This window comes from Chanodichthys erythropterus, chromosome 4 (assembly GCF_024489055.1).
Source record: "Chanodichthys erythropterus isolate Z2021 chromosome 4, ASM2448905v1, whole genome shotgun sequence".
In the NCBI taxonomy this organism is placed as follows: Eukaryota; Metazoa; Chordata; class Actinopteri; order Cypriniformes; family Xenocyprididae; genus Chanodichthys; species Chanodichthys erythropterus.
Genome location: NC_090224.1, coordinates 23,341,127 through 23,362,479, shown reverse-complemented (window position 1 = coordinate 23,362,479; position 21,353 = coordinate 23,341,127). Strand labels below are relative to the sequence as shown.

The 21,353-nt window shown below is 41.0% G+C and overlaps 1 protein-coding gene across 1 annotated transcript; it reads right to left on the bottom strand.

The window, feature by feature from the left end:
• Positions 1-171: 171 nt before the first annotated feature.
• magl (MAX dimerization protein MGA-like) lies at positions 172-17,106 on the bottom strand. The gene is made up of 21 exons (XM_067383372.1): positions 16,999-17,106; positions 14,699-15,614; positions 12,277-12,688; positions 11,905-12,127; positions 10,931-11,032; positions 9,411-9,503; positions 8,817-9,331; positions 8,454-8,688; positions 8,150-8,322; positions 7,292-7,417; positions 7,179-7,215; positions 6,641-7,071; positions 6,364-6,547; positions 5,881-6,285; positions 4,488-5,626; positions 3,049-3,140; positions 2,929-2,962; positions 2,382-2,582; positions 2,085-2,196; positions 797-859; positions 172-720 (listed from the first exon to the last, which is right to left on the bottom strand). Exons 2-21 carry the CDS (start codon positions 15,589-15,591, stop codon positions 647-649), a joined length of 5,544 nt encoding a protein of 1,847 aa, XP_067239473.1. The 5' UTR covers positions 15,592-15,614; positions 16,999-17,106; the 3' UTR covers positions 172-646.
• Positions 17,107-21,353: the final 4,247 nt, after the last annotated feature.

Genomic DNA, 21,353 nt, shown 5'->3' with positions numbered 1-21,353 from the left:
CATGCATGGAGCGCCTCAGAACTGACGGGAAACCCGTTCACACACATCACTTCCTGTCAGGCATGAGAAGCGGTTTCGTGTTCATCTCCTGCTAAAAATGCAGATCAATAAAACCACCAAAACATTTACACTGATTTAAATTTTATTTATGCACAAGGCCATAATAACTCAATCCTGAGGCCATGTCAATATGATAAAGAGAAATCAGCATAATTTACAAACAGACAAAACTTAATTAATGCATGAAGATATTTCCAGCCTGAACGACCCCAGATCTCTTAAAGACGAGTTTAGTGATTATGACAGAAAACGAACACAGGCCTGATTCACAAAAATAAATCTGCTTTAACAACAGAAATACATAATCCATAAAGTGTGCAAACATGTTCAGTATCAAACAGGAAGCGGTAGAAAAACTGCCCAATGTGGGTTAATGAACTCATTATCAAGAGATATTAAACTGCTTTATACAAACACTGTACAAACTAATGCTGTAACCCTGAAACACAATCTGACCCATCATCAACAGAAAAATAAAGTAGTGCTCGAAATGAATCACACGAGCGAGGGATTTGACTCCTGTTTTTACTCTGGTATTCTCAGTGTGAAGGTTCACATCCCAACGGCACCGGGATCACGTCTCGGTTCACACGGATGAAGCTGGATCACGGGTGAAGGACTGCAGGACGATGTTGGGCAGACGTGACGCTCTCTTCAGCACTGAAGATCAAACACATGAAGACAGTGAATATTTTCATCTTCACACTGGAAACGCTGGATCATCAGGTGAACTCACCGGGCCGCTCGTGTCGAGGCGTTTCTGCTGCTTTCTGTTCAACATGTGATTCTGTTCCCGCCACTGAAAGAGTCACAAAACTGTGTCAGTTTCACTTTATACAGCTTCTGTCTCATATCTGACATGATCAAAACACTCGATCTCCTCCAGAGCTTCTGTCTCTGACTCAGAGATTAGACTGTTTTAGTATAATGGACCATATGAGCGTTCTGTAGAGCTTCTGCATTCATATAATCCAGCTGGAGAACTTCCGGTGAGAGTCATGTGCTGGTGTGTTGAGCATCAGTAGTGTCACACTGAGTTTATAATCACAATATAGTCTCTTAAATAGTCAGGCACAGCATTAATTTAGTTATTCAAACGTAAGACGGCATAAAAAATAAATAAATAAAGACGAGCCTCAGTGTTCCTCCTCGACTAAATTCAATTCCACCATCAGTTTTCACACTTGTGTGTGAAAAAAAGCTTCAGAAATGAAATATTTATTGTGCACTTGAGTTAGATGAACTGAATAAATTGTGTGTGAATCATTGATCTTGTGCTGCTCTGACTGACAGCTGCTGTGATTATAAAGAGAGAGCGGCGCTCGCTTTCTGTCATTCATTCACAAGAAAAGTTATTGTTTTTCAGGAGATTCTGTGAGTGTTTCATACTTCACATTGACAAAATGTGTTTTTAAACCTAGTTATTTTATGTTTAATATTTAGTCAAAAGCAAAGTGAAAAACGATTAGAGGAAATGGCTGATATATGCGCAAATAAATGCTACTTTGCCGCCACCTGCTGGTTAAAGTGCTAATTATTGTCTTTTTCTTAAAATCGTTAATTTTTTTAATTAAAATCGTGTTTTCTATCAAATGTTGAATTTCCTACATTTTTAAACGTTCGGTTTTACAATGGAGACAATCTCAGAAGGATGAACAAGTAATGTTTGTGGTCATCACACTAAAATAACATTTGAAGTGCTGGAAAATAATGTGTGTGTCTAATTACAGATACAGCGTTTTTAAACGATCCCAATAGCTTCGTCTTTATTGCAATCAATAAAACTGGTTTATTAGCAAATTAGAATGAACTTAACCACAACCAGGAAGTAACCGTGCGTATAGTCCATTGACCTAACGCCCTTCATCTCGCGCTTCACGTGTCTTTCTGCTGTCAAATCTGCACTGATGTTTATCAAGTAAATTTGATCAAGAATTACTCTGATATTGTTAGTAATACGATCATCTGACAGGTGAGCTGCTCTGCGATCTCTACAAACGCTCGTGTGCTGCTGAATTGTGTACCAGAGCGCTGTGACATCACAGTCTGATAGTGAGAGTGCTGCTGGATCAGAGCCCGCTTCTGTGCCATCAGAGACCTGCTGCGGTCCTCAAGAGCTGTGATCACCTGACGAGCCTGAAACACAGAGGGTTTTCATCCAAAGTTGTGAATTTAACTTGGAATATGGCATAAAACATTTGAGGATAAAGCAGCGTTTCCATCCCATGAGTTCAAGAGAATCATCACTTCCTGAGAACAATAATAAACGCTGTCATGTTGATTGTTGGAGCTGTGCTGCTGCATTACTCTCAGTGACGCACCTGACGGAGCAGGTCTTCAGTGCTCATCCTCACGTGTTCTTCAACACACAGCGTCCTCCTCAACGAGTCCAAACTCCGCTGCAGCTCAACCTGACGCTTCCTTCCTCTCAGCGCCTGATTCAGACGCCACGTGCGCTTGTACACAGGCAGATCAGACATCAGCCGCACTGCATGATGGGCCGCTTTTCCTACCGGTTTAGCCTTCAGATGGAAAAACAAAGATGATCAGGTTTTGCTGATACAAATATTGTATTTTTACTAAACGCAACAGGTCATGACAATCTTAAAAGAATATGTGTTTATATGTTTACGCTACAGTATAGAGAGATGGAACGTGGATTAACTGATATAAATGTTTGGTCAGCTCGGTTAATAACGAATTTAATTATAAAAATGTTTATTTTATTTGTCATGTGACCATTATCCAACATCAGAGAACCATGAATGAATGAAATATTAATTTAAAATCTCAATATTTTAGCTCAAAGGGATTCGGCTGACAGGAACATCAGCATTTGTGGGAAAGAAAAGGAAAGAAGAGACTCACGAGCCACTGATGTGGAGCTGCTTGCTGTGTTTTCCTGGAGAGAATAAACCAGCTGATCAGTTTACGCAACACCAGCTGATCATAACTCGTGTCAAAGAAACAAACTCATAATCGACTCACCGTCTTGCCTTTGCTCTTAAGCGGCAGATTTTCCTCTCATCCTCCGCCTGGAACGTCTCAATGTCAACATCGTCTTCACTGCTCTTCTCATTCTGGGGTTAAAATATTAAACAATTTCAATTCAGTTCAAGTTTATTTGTGTCGTCGCTGTCAGGCTGCATTTTTATTTAGTTTTTCATAAATCATTCCTCTCGAACTCCCTTTACGTCGCTCTGTGGGTTTTGTAAATATTTAACCAAAAGTATTAAAAAGAGACTAAACCTCGCGGCTCCTCAAACTGTCAGTCAAACCTCATAACACATTTTATGTGTTTGAGGAGTGTCTTAGTCTAGGATTTGTCATCGGGTCACGACCAATACGGTCTTAAACTGTCTCAACTAGGGTTGCAAAAGAGCCGGAAAGTTTCCATGGTAACTTTACCTGGGGAATTTTGGAAAATTTATATAAATTGATAATATTTTTATAAAATGTATCATATAAAAACAAATATAAACATGACATAACAGTTATTTATTTTTTGCATTCAATTAATTCTAATTTAGTAAATATGTAAAATAAATATATTTTTATTGCAGCAATTGTTGTGTTCTTTATTTCAGCGTCACATGATCCTTCAGCAATCATTCTAATACGCTGATTTGATACTCGGTTATTATCAATGTTGGAAACAGTCGTGCTGCTGAATATTTTTTTTGAACCTGTGATACTATTTTCAGGATTCACTGATTAATAAAAAGTTAAAAAGAACAGAATTTATTCAAAATAGAAATCTTTTCTAATAATATCACTTTTTTTTTAACAATTTCACACATCCTTGCTGAATAAAAGTATTCATTTCTTTCAAAAAAAGAAAAAAAAAAAAATACTGACCCCAAACTTTTGAACGGTAGTGTATATTGTTACAAAATATTTCTATTTTAAATAAATGCTGATCTTTAAATTTCATAATTGAGTATCAAACTAAAATTGCATTGAATATGCTTAAACTACATTTAAGTACCCTGTTATAGGCTAACCTGAAATTTTGCAAATTCTGTTCATTCCCGTTAATTCCCATGGAAAGTTTCCAGCTTTGAAAATTCACGGAATTTGCAACCCTAGTCTCAACATGATATTTTGGCCAAATGACAGAAAAAAACTGAGCTACAATAAACTTCATAACCTGTAAGCTAATGAAAAAGTAATGATGCACTTCTAATGACGGAAATGACATGCATATGTCTGACTTTCGCTGGTCAAAAACTCCGCTTGAGCTTGATTTTGGTAGAATGTTAATAATAATGACATAATGTAAAGCCTCAATATCAACTTTGTCAATGTTTTGTCCACTTCCACCTGACAGAGACGATATACACATGTGATTTCAGAGGATCTGGTATGCTAATGCAAATGGACGCTCATTCTTCATCCAATCGTAGGCTGATTCAGTGACGACTTACGCTGTCTTCAGTGGACCACCCGTCACTGGAATACATGAGCGCAGCGCTCGAGTCGTCAACGCCTGCGGCGAGTTCTCTGTCAGATCCAGCAGGAGGACCGTCCGAGGTCAACGCTTGTGGTTTTCTTTTCCACAGCCACTGGATGCGGTTCTGAAACTCTCGAGGCCTGCGATTGGCCCTTCTGCTGAAAGAATCGCCGCCGTCAGCAGGTGCAGCACATGCGTGTTGACGCGGCTCTTCTGGTGTTTTCGTTTGAGCCGGAAGCAAAGGGATGGCGAATGTTAGCTTTGAGAACGCCGAGATCGGACTCACGAATAAAGGGCGTGAAAAATCACTAGTGTTTGTTTTCAGATGTTGTTGAGCTTCACTGAGGGCGTCAGAAACGGAGGACGATTTCGGGCCGCTGCTTTCAGAGGCTTTCATACAATGTCTGATGTCCGTCTCACTGTCTGGCTCCTCTATTTTGACCGTTACGCAGTGCGGCGAGTCTTTGTTCTGGTTGTCATGTGACTGGTTAATTTCGGAGGGTTCCTCGATCTTAATGATCTTAACATACTCACTGCACGGATGCTCACTCGTGTCGAGATGTTTGTCCGTTTGCAGCGAGTCACTGTGAGGCTCTACTTTTATGTCAACTGGAGGAGCGTCTGTCGGAGTTTCACTTGGTTCTGTTTTGACAGAAGCGACGGACTGGTGTGTGGTTGGGTCTTCAGCAGTGTCTTCAGCGTGGCTGCAGCTCGTACGGTTTTCTTCTGAGCTTGCGCTTGATTTCTCGGTGCTTTCGGTCATCACGTGTGACCCAGACGGGCTGCTCTCGGGATTCACACTGGGTTGGACCAACATGGGCAGTTTTATTAACCTATATCCTCCAGGAAGTAACAAAGTGGAAGGAGATTCTCCTGATGCTGTCTGTTCGAGCCCCGTGGTCTTGCCCTCAGCGGCAGGCGGGCATATCCGGAAGGAAAACGTGTCATTCTTAGCAAGAAGACCGTTCTGTACACCACTTCCAATGGTAAAGCTGCCGTTTCCTGGCACTGGATGGATTCTGGGTGCAATGAATGGAAAAGGTGCTGGATTTAATATAGATTTGGTCATCTGAGGTAGTTGTGTAGCTGTTGGAGCTTCCTGTTGAGCACTTCCTGTTGAGAATCAAAGCGAGAATGTTACATTTGAATGCAGGCCACATTCTATGGAAACACAAACGAATTCAAGTCTTGAAAAAGGAATTTACTGCATAATCTGACAGAACTTTTAATTATTAAAAACAGAATTTGGGAAAATAAAGTTCATAAAGCACCATTATTGTTAATAATGAACTATTAATTCAATTGATTAGACATCATTTTTGATTATTAAGATGTAATTGAAACTGAATCCTGAAACTGGCACTGACCTGCGCTGCTCTGGTGGTTCATGGGTGGCGCTGCAGGGACGGGCACCAGCTGAATCATCTGTCCGTTGAACTGACACATGTTCACTCCTGTCATCCCTGCGACCGGCTGCAGCACCACCTGCTGTCCCGGAGGAAGAGCAGAGGCCGGGAGAACCGTCTCACCCTTAGACAGCGGTGCAGTGCCAGAGAGGGGCGGAGCTACAGTGTTCAGGTTCGGCCCAGGCTTAGACGATGTCATATGATTAGATGTTGATGTGGGGTTTGGAGGTGCAGCTGCAGGATTGGGAACATGTGAGAATATGAAGAGGGTCGGTGTGCTTTTGACGCCATCAGGAGCCTTGAAGATGGCCAGAGTTTGGGGAGCTGGCGCTTTGAAAGCTGCTTTACTCTGGTTTGCCTGCCTCACTAAACAGGACAAAGTAGGCGTGTTATACAGACCAATGGGTTAAAGATCAAAAACAGTGACGCGTGAATGTGTCTCACCTGTGCGTTTGGAGGGATCACGCGCTGGAGTCGTCCTGACCTGAGACGTTTTGGAACCTGATCTGGCGTTTTGAGGCGCTGGTTTTATCCTGCCAGTCACATACGCTGCCAGACGGTTAGCTGGATGCAGCGATCCCATTCGGCCCAGCAGCAGTTTAGCCTGAGTGTACGTTTTCCCATTGACCTGAAATCAGTAAACAAGGAAGTTTCAGAGACCAACACTATTCAGAGCCTAGCGTCTCAGCTGTCTGATGATTCAAACTGTACGAGACTTCACCTTGATTGGACTAGAATCCATTAAAGTCTTCTTATCAGCCTTCAGATATCCAGCGGGAACGACGTGCGACAGAAGAGGAAAGTGCTCCGCCTCTATGGTGTCATTAACACGCTCATCATTCAGTTTGTTGACTTTCTGAGAGGAAGAATTTCTCGGCGCATCCCCTCGCTTCTTCGGCTCGTGAGTCTTTTCTGGCTTCTCAGCGAGGGACACGCAGACCTTGTAGGTTAGCATGGAGCTGGACCCGTCCGTTTTAAGATTTTTTGAGAGTAGTTCCACTTTGTAGATGTCAACAGAGAAGAGAGATGAGAGGCAGTTCATGTTGATGCAGCGAAACAGTTCTTTCAGCACCAGAGACCGATGGGACTCCCAGTTACACTGAGAAATGATCTCCAGCACTTTAGTGGGCTCTGGCTCGCCTGCCGTCACGCCTGACGAACAAAAAAACTAAATATGAAATAACTTCGCTGCAACATTTCTACACTCACGTGTGTCACCTATTACATGTTCATCTTTCTATAGTGTGTGTGCTACTGACCTGGACTAGTGAGGTGCGACTGAGACGCGTCATTCACCTGCAATCAGTGGGAGAGACAACGTCATAAACAGGAAGTGAGGAGAAGATCAAGCGTGTTTGTGTGGATAAAGTACCATTTCATCAGGTCTCTTGGGCGGCACTAAGTGCACCTGCGGCGGAGGGTTACTGTTGTACTCTCGCACACGAGCACAAGTCATCATGCTCTCCAAGAACAGGTAAACCGGATCCTTCTCCTGCACCTGTGATGCGACAAGCCAACAGGAAATTACATTCAATGAATACACACTACCAGTCAAAAGTTTGGAAACATTAATATTTTTAATGTTTTTGAACAAAGTCTCATTAAGGCTGCATTTATTTCATCATAAATACAGAAAAAACAATAATATTGTGAAATTTCAAATTATGGTTTTCTATTTTAATATACTTTAAAATATAATTTATTCCTGTGATCAAAGCTGAATTTTCAGCATCATTAAATCCAGTCTTCAGTGTCACATGATCCTTCAGAAATCATTCTGATATGATGATTTATTATCAATGTTGTAACAGTTGTGCTGCTTAATATTATTTTATAACCTGTGATACTTTTTCAGGATTCTTTGATGAATAAAATGTTAAAAAGTAAAATATAAATCTTACAACATTGATAATAAATCATCACATCAGAATGATTTCTGAAGGATCATGTGACACTAGAGACTGGAGTAATCACAGGAATAAATTACACTTTACTATATATTCACATAGAAAACAGCTGATTTACTCTGGAATAATATTTCACAATATTATAATTTTTTCTGTATTTATTAAGAAATAAATGCAGCCTTAATGAGCATAAGAGACTTTGTTCAAAAACATTAAAAGTAGTATTGACTGGTAGTGTAGCAGGAGGCATCTGCGCACACGCTCGGACAGCACAACATCAGCACAAAAAACGCTGAAGACTCTGAAATGTCCTGGGAAAGAACCTGAGGATTGGGCCGTGGCGTGTAGGTGTGTAAGCGCTGCGCTCGTCTCGGCACACCGACTGCTTTAGGAGTGAAGATCGGCTCGGGGTCGTCCTCATTCAGTCTCCTCTTCCACAGGCTGGTCACTGGGAGAGCCGGCGCAGGCCTGCTGTCTGATCCTTGGTCAGCAATGGCTGTTGACAACAGAAGACATGTGACGTCTCAGATCAACTCAGCGTTTCATGGAGAATAAGCGCACGAGCATTTGCACCAGGATTATTATAGTTACCTGAACTGAAAAAGGAAAATATCAATAGTGACTCACGGAAGGCCATCAGGCTGCTGGTGCTGTGCGCTTGGCTCAGTTCTGGTGAGCGGATCAGAAGGATCTTGTGCTTGAAGCAGCCGCAGCTGAACATGCACTGCACTCGTCTGCAGTGGGTGGATCCGCGAATCTCTCTGTTCAGACTGTGACAGACGCAGCCCAGCCGGCAGAAGTCCTTCACGCAAGCTTCTTCGTTAACGTGCCGCGTGCCGAAGTGTGTCGTCCTCACCGCCGTCTGCACAGATGAAGGCACAGTCAGTGTTTACAGGAAATCATAACATTGTAATTCTCATATTCTGAATGTGAACCCTAGTTTCTAGTATACTGTAGTAACTCAAGTAGAAGTGTTTGTGACGCTCCTACCTCTGTGGTCAGCAGTGAACGCAAGGCAAAGCTCGCTCTCTCGGTGGTGATGTAAGCGGGACTCCTGCCGTGAAAGATGGAGTGTTCTTCTTGTGCCAAGAGCTCCGTGAGACTTTTAGCCGATGCGGAGGACTGCGATCCATCGACAGCTTCTCTGTTGAACCTCAGCTGCTGCCTACGACGACGGCACTTCCTCCCACGTCTGGAATAACCTATTCTGGTTCTATCGCTGGACACTTTAGGATGATGGTCCTGGAGCGAGCGCTGAGGGGTGCTTCTTGAGGAAGAACGCACAATGTTTACTGGAGGTCTGGATGAACACGCGTTTGGCGTCACGCCCCGCGTCTGAAGAACGCTGTCCAGGGTTCGGACGTAACTGCTGCTTTTGACGGGCAGCTGATAGACCACCGGTGCCGGAGAGCTTGCTGAAAACACAGCGGCGCGGTCACTGATCTGCTGGCCTTCACTTTCCAGATACTCATCCAACAAGTCCGAGGAAAAAGCAGAATGGTTGCCTGTAAAAAAATAAAGTATAAAAAATTGTAAGAAGTAAATTCAAATAAATAAAGGAGCTTTTATTGTTTATGTTCTTACTGTCAGCTGCACTCTTGGAACTGAATTTCTCCATCCAGCCCTTGATCCGGGTCAGATCGTTAGTCTTCCCGGTCCGCGACACAAAAGGAGCATCTGGACGCAAACAAAGAGCTAGTCATTGATGGGTAGATAAATGAAAATACACACAAATAAATCGGTAACATTTTACAATGAGGTTTTATTTGTTAACATCAGTTAACGTGAAATTAAGAACAACATTTTTTAATCATAATGATAATCTATTGAAGTTGTGTCGGTTCAGATTAGTTAACGCACAGTTAATAAATGTTAACAAATGAGACCATATTGTAAAGTGTTGCCTGTATATTATTAACAGCAAGGACACTATGAAACACACAATCTCGGAAGAATAAAACGGGATTAGGAAAAAAGTCAAATGGATTTCATAAGTTTGGAAAATTACATTTTTGTTAAACGTTTAATAAATTGTGGTTAAAGTGTGTAATTTTAATGATTTTAATTAATTAGACATGCAAAATTCATTAAAGGGATAGTTCACCCAAAAATGAAAATGTGATGTTTATCTGCTTACCCCTAGGGCATCCAAGATGTAGATGACTTTTTTTCTTCAGTCGAACGCAAATGATGATTTTTAACTGCAACCGCTGCCGTCTGTCAGTCAAATAATAGCAGTGATTGGGAACTTGAACAATAAGAGTCGAAAAAACTTGCTTAGACAAATCAAAATTAAACCCTGCGGCTCGTGACGACACATTGATGTCCTAAGACACGAAACGATCGGTTTGTGCGAGAAACCGAACAGTATTTATATAATTTTTTACCTCTAATACACCACTATGTCCAACTTCGTTCAGCTTCCTGTTAGTGAGGTCTGATCGCGCTCTGACAACGGAAGTGATGTCTCGCGCTCACTGAAGTATATGGGCGAGACATCACTTCCGTCATCACAACGCGTTTTTTGACCTCACTAACAGGAAGCTGAACGAAGTTGGTGTATTAGAGATAAAAATTATATAAATACTGTTCGGTTTCTCGCACAAACCGATCGCTTCGTGTCTTAGGACATCAATGTGTCGTCACGAGCCGCAGGGTTTAATTTTGATTTGTCTAAGCAAGTTTTTTCGACTCTTATTGTTCAAGTTCCCAATCACTGCTATTATTTGACTGACAGGCGGCAGCGGTTGCAGTTAAAAATCATCATTTGCGTTCGACTGAAGAAAAAAAAGTCACCTACATCTTGGATGCTTTTTCATTTTTGGGTGAACTATCCCTTTAAAATTTAAATTTCATATGGCCCTATTAGGGATGCACTGATCCGATATTCGGTATCGGCTTCAATACTGTGATTTTTGCGGGATTAAGTATCGGTTAGACGGGTCTGATCCAACTCCAATACTGTGTGTGCTCATGGATGTTACTGTTAAAACCCACAAAAGGCAAAAATTGACATTAATAATTCTTATTAATGTCAACAGTGACTCCATTACTATATTTCTTTAATCAAATCTGCATAATATAAAGAAAGTTACTGTGCTTACGGGAGGATGGTGTGAGGTCGAGAACAGGCGAAGGTAAATCAACACCGAGATAATGTAGGTCTATGGGAGCAGCTGGATCCACAAGACTCAGTTTCAATCCAACTGTGTGTAGAAATGAAAACTGAAATGAATCAGCTGGACAATACCAGAGCAACAGTGACACGCTGCAAACCTTTCACATTATCTGCTGGACTGATTTGAGCTGACTAGAACAAGCTCTGCTGGCTGAACGAGTCATGTGATCTCAATTAGTGATGCAATGAAAATTTGGCAATTGAAAATAGTTTGAGAGCCAAAACTAGTCATGTTTAATTAGTGTTTCTCTCCACTTCACCATTATTTCATGTGAGAAAACTATCGTCAGATAAAATAAACCCGCCAAAATAAAAGTTCAGATTAACGTGAAGACACTGACAGAAATATATTACTATTAATTAAAATTAAAATTGTATTTATATATACATATTATTTACACACATTACTCACACATACATTATGCAAACTCATACTCAAACTTTTATTTTGTATGCGAATAATCGCAATTAATCGTTTGACAGCCCTAGATTCGACCCAACCTAAAAAGCCTCAGCATCCATCTAAAAATGAGTAAATATAATAAATATGTAATATAGTGCATATATGAATCAGAACGCTCCTCTCTATAGAGTTATTTTTCTACTTTCGGCGGTTGAAACACTGATGATGGATCACATGACACATGATTCAATTCAGTAAGTTGTTCTGAATCTTCTGATGCTCGTTCATGATTATTTGCTGCTGTAACTCATAGTAACTGATCTCGTCATGATCTGTCACCACATTTATTAGCTGAATTTACTGATGAAACTGACAGAAATTGTTTCATGCCAAAAGTATCAGAGAATATTGTGATTATTGGATGACAGGAGCTACAGTGTGTGAGGAACGCATTAATCACAGATCCTGTGTGTGTGTGTGTGTGTGTGTGTGTGCACCTTGTTGAAGCGCAGGATGAAGGATCTGTCTGTTCTTCAGCTGCTTCAGATGCTGCAGTAACACGAGCTCATGCTCAGAGATTCGGTCTGCTGCAGATGAACCATCATCAGACACGCTCAGACCTTTATCAGGCAGCGAGTTCTCCGTCTGATTTTGTGCGTGTGACGATGGAGATGATTGCACAGATTTCCTCATGTTTCCGACATGAACGTCAAGCGCCTCCTGTGAAATAAACAGTAACAGATCCACCTGTGTCACTGCTTGTCAAAGGATAATAAAACATTTTTGTTCATTCTGAGTAGAATATTCATGTTCATTCGTGTCGGTGTTATGTCTCTACAGGAAAACGGAGACATCAGGACTGATCGTACCTTTGCAGTGAAGGACACAAACAAGACACCGTCCACGTCCTCCAGGTCCGGCTGCATGGACACGTCCATGACCTTGTTGACCCGGGCAGCAGCCGCTCTCGCGTACTTCACATTGGACCACCATTTAGCCTTGGCTTTCCACGCTCCCTTCATGCGCCTCCGGTAAACACGCTTGGCATTACAGGCGGTAGAAAGAGCCGGACCGGTCGAAGGAACGGCAGGTTTCCTGCGGCTGGTTACGCCCAGCGGCCGACCGATCTGAGGTCTCGCCGGATCCGTCATCACGTCTTCAGCAGATTCAGAATCTAAAGAAGCCGCTGGTTCATCTCTGGGTCTGACGAGCCGTTCACCTTCACTGTCGTTTGACAGGACTCCTCCTCCTTCACAGGACTCCTGATGCGCACGTGTTGAGCTGCCGTACGGGAAAAAGAAGAAACACCATCATGTATCTCATGAAAACTGCACGAAGCGGGAGCTAGTTCAGAGCTAGTGCTAGTGCCAGTTCGGAGTTGGCTCAACTGAGGAGCCTTCTAAGAACCGGATTGCTTTTCCACGGGCTTGAGAGCAGCACAGAGCCAGGTCTCAAATCACTGTACACCGCTCATATTTCACAGCAAAGCTAGCGCTGCAGCGCCAAACACAAACACACCAGGCTCGATGAGATGCATCGGCTTCTCGCATAGCGATCGGCGCATGACATCAAAGCTCCGCGAGAACGATCCAAAAGCACAAGGAGTCGTATGCTCTACAAACGCTCCCGTGGACCCGCCGAATCGGTCCGCGCTGCTCCGATGCATCTCGAACAAGCCTTCTATCAACACTCACGGATGTTTCACTACTGTTGATGCTCATGGCTTTGCGAACCTACATCAGCATCCAAACACGACTCGCCATAATTTGCATATAGACGGAGATTACGATCGAGTTGCTATTAGCTCGATTAGCTTCTATTTCAAAAATGGCGGTCACAAGTTTCTTGTTGGTCACGGTAACCCCGCCCCCAGCTCCTGACGCAAGCGGTTCTTACTTCTAGCCCAGCAATGTTTTGGTGCTACTTACGAACCACTTTTCCTGGTTCGGAGCTGGTGCTTTGTGTGTTGAAAGACAAAGAACTGATTTGAAACTAGGCTCTGGCTCCGAACCAGCACTCAAACTGCCTTGGTGGAAATGGGGTATGAACCCTTAACAACGTTTGCTAAATTAAAAAAAAAAGTTCTCTTTGTCCAAATGACATGAAACTTTGTACAGTTGTTAACATTTTCTAGGTCTACAAATAATAAACAATTGGAGCAATATCTTGTTTTTATGTTAGTGTAAAAAAAAAGTCACACTCAGGGTCTCTCCAGAGACACCAGGCAACAAAATGTAATTTTGTAACAAAATTGTTTTTTTTAAAAAAACAAATGTAATTTTACTCTGTTTATTAATGTTTTTACTTCATATTTGTGCAGTTTTTTGAGGATTTATCATTTCTTTTAAATTTATATAAATAAATAAACATTTTTATACAAAAACAACTTTTTATGTAATATTCACTTTATAAAAAGACCCACATTTCTAACTTTCATTCATGCGGATCACATGGATAATTTGACATGGTTTAGTGTGAGATTTTTGCCCATCTTTTGGAAAATGCAGTTTTAAAAGTAAAAAATGATCACTTTATCCAGTAGATGCTGCAGAGCTCCACTATTTGCTGTTTGACTGACTGAAAGACTCTTTTCACAAGTATTTTCAGCTGATTCATATCTAAATATTATCAAATGAATGAAGGATGAATTTTGTCCATTTTCAAAGCGGGGTCTCATCATAATGTAACAATATTGAAAAACTGATTTGTTTCAGTACAAAAAAAAATACTAAACTTTCACAAAAAGTAGCTTTTATTGTCATAATTGTGATTTGATAATATTTAGATATGAATCCAGCTGAAAATACTTGTGAAAAGAGTCTTTCAGTCAGTCAAACAGCAAATAGTGGAGCTCTGCTGCATCTGCTGGATAAAGTGATCATTTTTTACTTTTAAAACTGCATTTTCCAAAATATGGGCAAAAATCTCACACTAAACCATGTCAAATTATCCATGTGATCCCCATGAATGAAAGTTACAGATGTGGGTCTTTTATAAAGTCAATTTTACATAAAAAGCTGTTTTTGTATAAAAAACTATTTAAAGAAATATTTATTTATTTATAGAAATTAAAAAAATATGATAAATCTTCCAGAAACTGCACAAATATGAAGTAAAAACATTAATAAACAGAGTAAAATTACATTTGTTTAAAAAAATATACATATTTTGTTACAAAATTACATTTTGTTGCCTGAGGTCTGTGGAGACCCTGAGTGTGCTTCCCAAACGAAGACCGCACAAGGGTTAAAGCGAGCCAGAGCTAGTACAGTCACGTATCGACAGACATACCTGAGGTGTTGATCTCCAGCGGACACCTTCCCGTTATTCCCGGTGTGATTGGCAACAGACGGCCGTGACGGAGACCTGCCGGTCAGAGCGAGTCCGAGTTTGTTCTGGATGAGGCGAGCGCTCGGCCAGTCTTCTCTGAACGCCAACATGAAGGGATTGCAGTCGATTTTAAGCCGGGTTATCTGCGGGTTCTGGTAGCTGGTGACCGCGTAGAACTCTGTCAGAGGGAAGGTGAACATGTGAACGCCGGGACCCTCCAGCGGAACGGAGCGCTCCGGACACGCACTCGCGGGAACCACGAAGAGGCGCGGCTGGTAGCGGCGCATGGGATGCAGAAGCACACCGGCGTCCGGCTCCAGAGAGCTGTGCGTCAACTTCACCTTATAGAAGGACACCGGGCCGTCCATCCAGTGCTGACCCAGAGCCGGAGAGTCGGGATGAAAACATTCTGGACTCTGAGGGTGAGGTTCAGCCATTCCGTCGCGCTCCCACGTTTTCCCGTTCCATCTGTGTCGGAAATCATCTAACGGAGTAAAATCCATGACTAGGAAGTACCTGAGATGGGGGTCTAAACCGCTCAGACGGAAACGGCAGCAGGGAAACATGCGTCTGCCCTGCTCCGTCAGGATCATCTCAGTGCCGAGGCTGTGAAAGCGGCTCCAGACGGACTCGTTCTCCAGGGTGACGTCAATACTGTCGTTCCGCACGGCCGATTCGCTGCCATGATCCTTTTCGGTTCTCAAAGCGACAGCCTGAGCGCAACCGGATCCATTCGTGTTTTTAAGAGCTTCATCATTTCCCAGCATTCCCTCCGCTGTAGTCTCCTCCATCGCTGCGGGACGCTCAAACATGGGGTCATTTACAGACCTGTCCAAATCTGGCGCATGATTCATGTGATTTCAGCATCTGAACACTGCTGGAAAAACAAGCAGAAGGAAATCACAGTTTAAAGGGTTAGTTCACCCAAAGAATTAAATTCTGTCATTAATTACTCTCCCTCATGTCGTTCCACACCCGTAAGACCTTCGTTCATCTTCAGAACACAAATTAAGATATTTTTGATGAAATCCGATGGCTCAGTGAGGCCTGCATAGCCAGCAATGACATTTCCTCTCAAAACACGGCTTCAGGAAGCTTCGGAGCGTTATGAATGTTTTGTGTCGAATCATGATTCGTATCACGTGTCAAACTGCTGAAATCACGTGACTTTGGCACTCCGAACCGCTGATTCGACACAAAACATTCATAACGCTCCGAAGCTTCCTGAAGCAGTGTTTTGAAATCGGCCATCACTACGACTTATTTAGTGATGGCTTTTTTTGTTTTTTTGGCGCACCAAAAATATTCCCGTGGCTTTATAATATTAAAATTGAACCACTGTACTCACATGAACTGATTTAAATATGTTTTTAGTACATTAATGGATCTTGAGAGAGGAAATGTCATTGCTGGCTATGCAGGCCTCACTGAGCCATCGGATTTCATCAAAAATATCTTAATTTGTGTTCTGAAGATGAATGAAAGTCTTACGGGTGTGAAACGACATGAGGGAGAGTAATTAATGACATTATTTTCATTTTTGGGTGAACTAACAGAATAACAGCAGCTGTTGCCGACATATCAACTTATGACTCAACCAATGACGTACGTTGGGGGCGGGACTATCTGTGTGACTGACCAATTACAGACGGAGGGAGTGTTCCGGAAACCTGTCTGCAACTGCTAGTTTTTGTTGCAAATCGATGAAAAAAATATAATCGCTAACGTAATAATCGACGATTTTTTTAAATAAAAAATGTATATTATATGTTTTATTCGATAAAAATAAATCAGTATGGTACAAATAAATTACACGCTTCAAGCAACTGTTTATTGCGATTTTCAAAACAAGCTACACTATAACCTGTCTACATAATTAGTCTGTTTTTCTTTAAAATAAACACTTTCGTTGCTAATTTATGGCAGAGAAGGCATAATATTTACTGAATGCTCAGACTTTCCCTCATGTTGGAATCATGCTGGATGCGGCGGTTGGATCGTGATCATGGCGATCGCTGCTGTCGTTACTGCATGTTACAGTAATAAAACTAACAAATAATCTTCATGCAACGTGTGTGAACGCAAAGACGAGCGAAAACTAACACAAACAGAGTCACAGGTTAGTTAGGTTAGCAGCTAACTAGTACAAGTTAACTCGAGGGAGTCTGTCAGGAGGATTCCAGTCAACAAACGCAGCGACTCTGTTTAACTCTGAACAGGAACAGCTGAAATCATGCAGATTCGAGGTGTTTCTCACTTACCTTTCTTAAGTTGTGCTGCATTCAGTCATTTTCGTGTGTTTGTTGTGTTTCTCAGCGCTTCCTAACCGACATGCTCCCAAACCAACTGATCAGCCGCGCGCTGCAGGCACGTGACGTCACTCACTGTAACTGCTCCTGTTCGCGCTGTTTTCCTGCGGGCGAATGGCGAGGCGTTCCGTGACGCAGCGATGACTGACGCGAGCCTCATCGGAGCGTTGCTTATTTCAGCGATGCCTCATCGCATTCATCAGGAATAACTTGGGCAGTTTCAATATATAGTAGAGCTTTTCCAACAGTGCGTTCGTGTACATATCACGCTCTTGGCCATTTTTTGTCGCTACTAAGTTTATATACTGCGATGGGTTCATCTTTATCATGTTTCGGGTGTCGCACTAACTTTTAAAACACAAACTGACAATTTATTACTAAACATTCCATTTGTTTCTTTATTTATTTATTCTTTTCTCTAATCGAAGTGTTTCGGACCAAATGTATTTCGTTCAAAGATGAAATCCGCTTCTCTAGCGGCGTTTAACCCTCCAGGAAGTGACATCATCTATTGGCGGGAAAACAGCAGCGCAAACATCAGTAAGTATTATCAATGGATTTGATTAATTCTGTGATGTTTTGTGTGTTTGTTTAGTTTGTGTCTTTAAAACATTAATCTAGTTTGATCAAATAACACAAGCCAGTTTGAGAATATCAACATTTCAAAAGATGCTTTAAAATATGACAATGAAATTCGAGTTGACGTCCTGAGGTAAAATACTGAAACTTTAGTTCTTTATGAACTTGTCAATTATTTCTAATTGGGTAAATAATTAAGTTATAAATTTGATTGATCTTGACCAGAGCAGATTTCAGATGATAACATTACAATGTAAAAAACAGGTTTTAGAAGGTAGTTTTTATTATTTAATAATACATTATTTTTAAGCTGATATATTTGTAGACAAAGGTCTCAGCTAATGAATCATGTAAGGGAACAGGTTTTTCTGAATATGTTTTTTTCTAAAAATGTACATTTATTCACTTCAGAACTTAATTTGTGTCAACTCCATCAGATGCATTAAAAAGCATGATATTTGAATTTGATCCGAACAACAGTGTAAAGTCTCCAATTATGTAATAATGGTGTTCAGTAAAGGAGCTGACAAATACTGACATGTTGACAAATACTGACATGTTGTAAAATACTGATGTGTTGACAAATACTGACAGAGTTGACAAATACTGACGTGTTGACAAATACAGACAGAGTTGACAAAAACTAACAATTTTGACAAATACTGACGGAGTTGACAAAAAATGATGGTGTTGACAAATACTGACGATTTTGACAAAAACTGATGGAGTTGACAAAAACTGATGGTGTTGACAAATACTGAATATTTTGACAAAATACTGACGGAGTTGACAAATACTGACGGTGTTGACAAATACTGACGATGTTGACAAATACTGACGATTTTGACAAATACTGATGGAGTTGACAAAAACTGACGGAGTTGACAAATACTGATGGAGTTGAAAAAAACTGATGGTTTTGACAAATACTGATGGAGTTGACAAATACTGACGGAGTTAACAAATACTGACAGAGTTGACAAATACTGATGGTGTTGACAAATACTGACGGAGTTAACAAATACTGACAGAGTTGACAAAAAAATTATGGTGTTGACAAATACTGACAGAGCTGACAAATACTGACGGAGTTGACAACTGATGGTGTTGACAAATACTGATGGAGTTGACAAATACTGATGGAGTTGACAAATACTGATGGAGTTGAAAAAAAAACTGATGGTTTTGACAAATACTGATGGAGTTGAAAAAAAACTGATGGTTTTGACAAATACTGATGGAGTTGACAAATACTGACGGAGTTGACAAATACTGATGGTGTTGACAAATACTGACAGAGTTGACAAATACTGACGTAGTTGACAAATACTGACGTAGTTGACAAAAACTGACGGAGTTGACAAATACTGATGGTGTTGACAAATACTGAAGGTGTTGACAAATACTGACAGAGCTGACAAATACTGACGGAGTTGACAAAAAAATGATGGTGTTGACAAATACTGATGGAGTTGACAAAAACTGATGGTGTTGACAAATACTGATGGAGTTGACAAATACTGATGGAGTTGACAAATACTGATGGAGTTGAAAAAAAAACTGATGGTGTTGACAAATACTGATGGAGTTGACAAACTGATGGTGTTGACAAATACTGACGGAGTTCACAAAAACTGATGGTGCTGACAAATACTGATGGTGTTGACAAATACTGATGGAGTTGACAAATACTGACGGTGTTGACAAATACTGACAGAGCTGACAAATACTGACAGAGCTGACAAATACTGACGGAGTTGACAAAAAATGATGGTGTTGACAAATACTGATGGAGTTGACAAATACTGATGGAGTTGACAAATACTGACGGAGTTGACAAATACTGATGGTGTTGACAAATACTGACGTAGTTGACAAATACTGACGTAGTTGACAAATACTGACGTAGTTGACAACTGACGGAGTTGACAAATACTGATGGTGTTGACAAATACTGAAGGTGTTGACAAATACTGACAGAGCTGACAAATACTGACGGAGTTGACAAAAAAATGATGGTGTTGACAAATACTGATGGAGTTGACAAAAACTGATGGTGTTGACAAATACTGACGGAGTTGACAAATACTGACGGAGTTGACAAACTGATGGTGTTGACATACTGACGGAGTTCACAAAAACTGATGGTGCTGACAAATACTGATGGTGTTGACAAATACTGATGGTGTTGACAAATACTGATGGAGTTGACAAATACTGACGGTGTTGACAAATACTGACAGAGCTGACAAATACTGACAGAGCTGACAAATACTGACGGAGTTGACAAAAAATGATGGTGTTGACAAATACTGATGGAGTTGACAAAAACTGATGGTGTTGACAAATACTGACGGAGTTGACAAAAAATGATGGTGTTGACAAATACTGATGGAGTTGACAAAAACTGATGGTGCTGACAAAAACTGATGGTGTTGACAAATACTGATGGTGTTGACAAATACTGACGGAGTTGACAAAAACTGATGGTGTTGACAAATACTGATGGTGTTGACCAATACTGACGGAGTTGACAAATACTGATGGTGTTGACAAAAAATGATGGTGTTGACAAAAACTGACGGAGTTGACAAAAACTGACGGAGTTGACAAATACTGATGGTGCTGACAAAAACTGATGGTGTTGACAAATACTGACGGAGTTGACAAAAAATGATGGTGCTGACAAAAACTTATGGTGTTGACAAAAACTGATGGTGCTGACAAATACTGACGGAGTTGACAAAAACTGATGGTGCTGACAAAAACTGATGGTGTTGACAAATACTGATGGTGTTGACAAATACTGACGGAGTTGACAAAAACTGATGGTGTTGACAAATACTGACGGAGTTGACCAAAAATGATGGTGTTGACAAATACTGATGGAGTTGACAAAAACTGATGGTGTTGACAAATACTGATGGTGTTGACAAATACTGACGGAGTTGACAAAAACTGATGGTGTTGACAAATACTGACGGAGTTGACCAAAAATGATGGTGTTGACAAATACTGATGGAGTTGACAAAAACTGATGGTGTTGACAAATACTGATGGAGTTGACATACTGACGGAGTTGACAAAAAAATGATGGTGTTGACAAATACTGATCATTTTTTGTCAACTCCGTCAGTATTTGTCAACTCCATCAGTATTTGTCAACACCATCAGTTTTGTCAACTCCGTCAGTATTTGTCAACACCATCAGTATTTGTCAACACCATCAGTTTTTGTCAGCACCATCAGTTTTTGTCAACTCCGTCAGTATTTGTCAACACCATCAGTTTTTGTCAACTACATCAGTATTTGTCAACACCATCATTTTTCGTCAACTCCATCAGTATTTGTCAACTCCATCAGTATTTGTCAACACCATCAGTTTTGTCAACTCCGTCAGTATTTGTCAACACCATCAGTATTTGTCAACACCATCAGTTTTTGTCAGCACCATCAGTTTTTGTCAACTCCGTCAGTATTTGTCAACACCATCAGTTTTTGTCAACTACATCAGTATTTGTCAACACCATCATTTTTCGTCAACTCCGTCAGTATTTGTCAACACCATCAGTTTTTGTCAACTCCATCAGTATTTGTCAACACCATCATTTTTTGTCAACTCCGTCAGTATTTGTCAACTCCGTCAGTATTTGTCAACACCATCAGTTTTTGTCAACTCCATCAGTATTTGTCAACACCATCATTTTTTGTCAACTCCGTCAGTATTT

Coding starts and splice junctions, on each gene's coding strand:
- magl (XM_067383372.1), bottom strand. CDS start 15,591: ATGAATCATGCGCCAGATTTGGACAGGTCTGTAAATGACCCCATGTTT. Junction 7,418..8,149: donor CGCCACGGCCCAATCCTCAG/GTTCTTTCCCAG, acceptor GTCGCATCACAG/GTGCAGGAGAAGGATCCGGT. Junction 2,963..3,048: donor TTAAGAGCAAAGGCAAGACG/GTGAGTCGATTA, acceptor TATTCTCTCCAG/GAAAACACAGCAAGCAGCTC.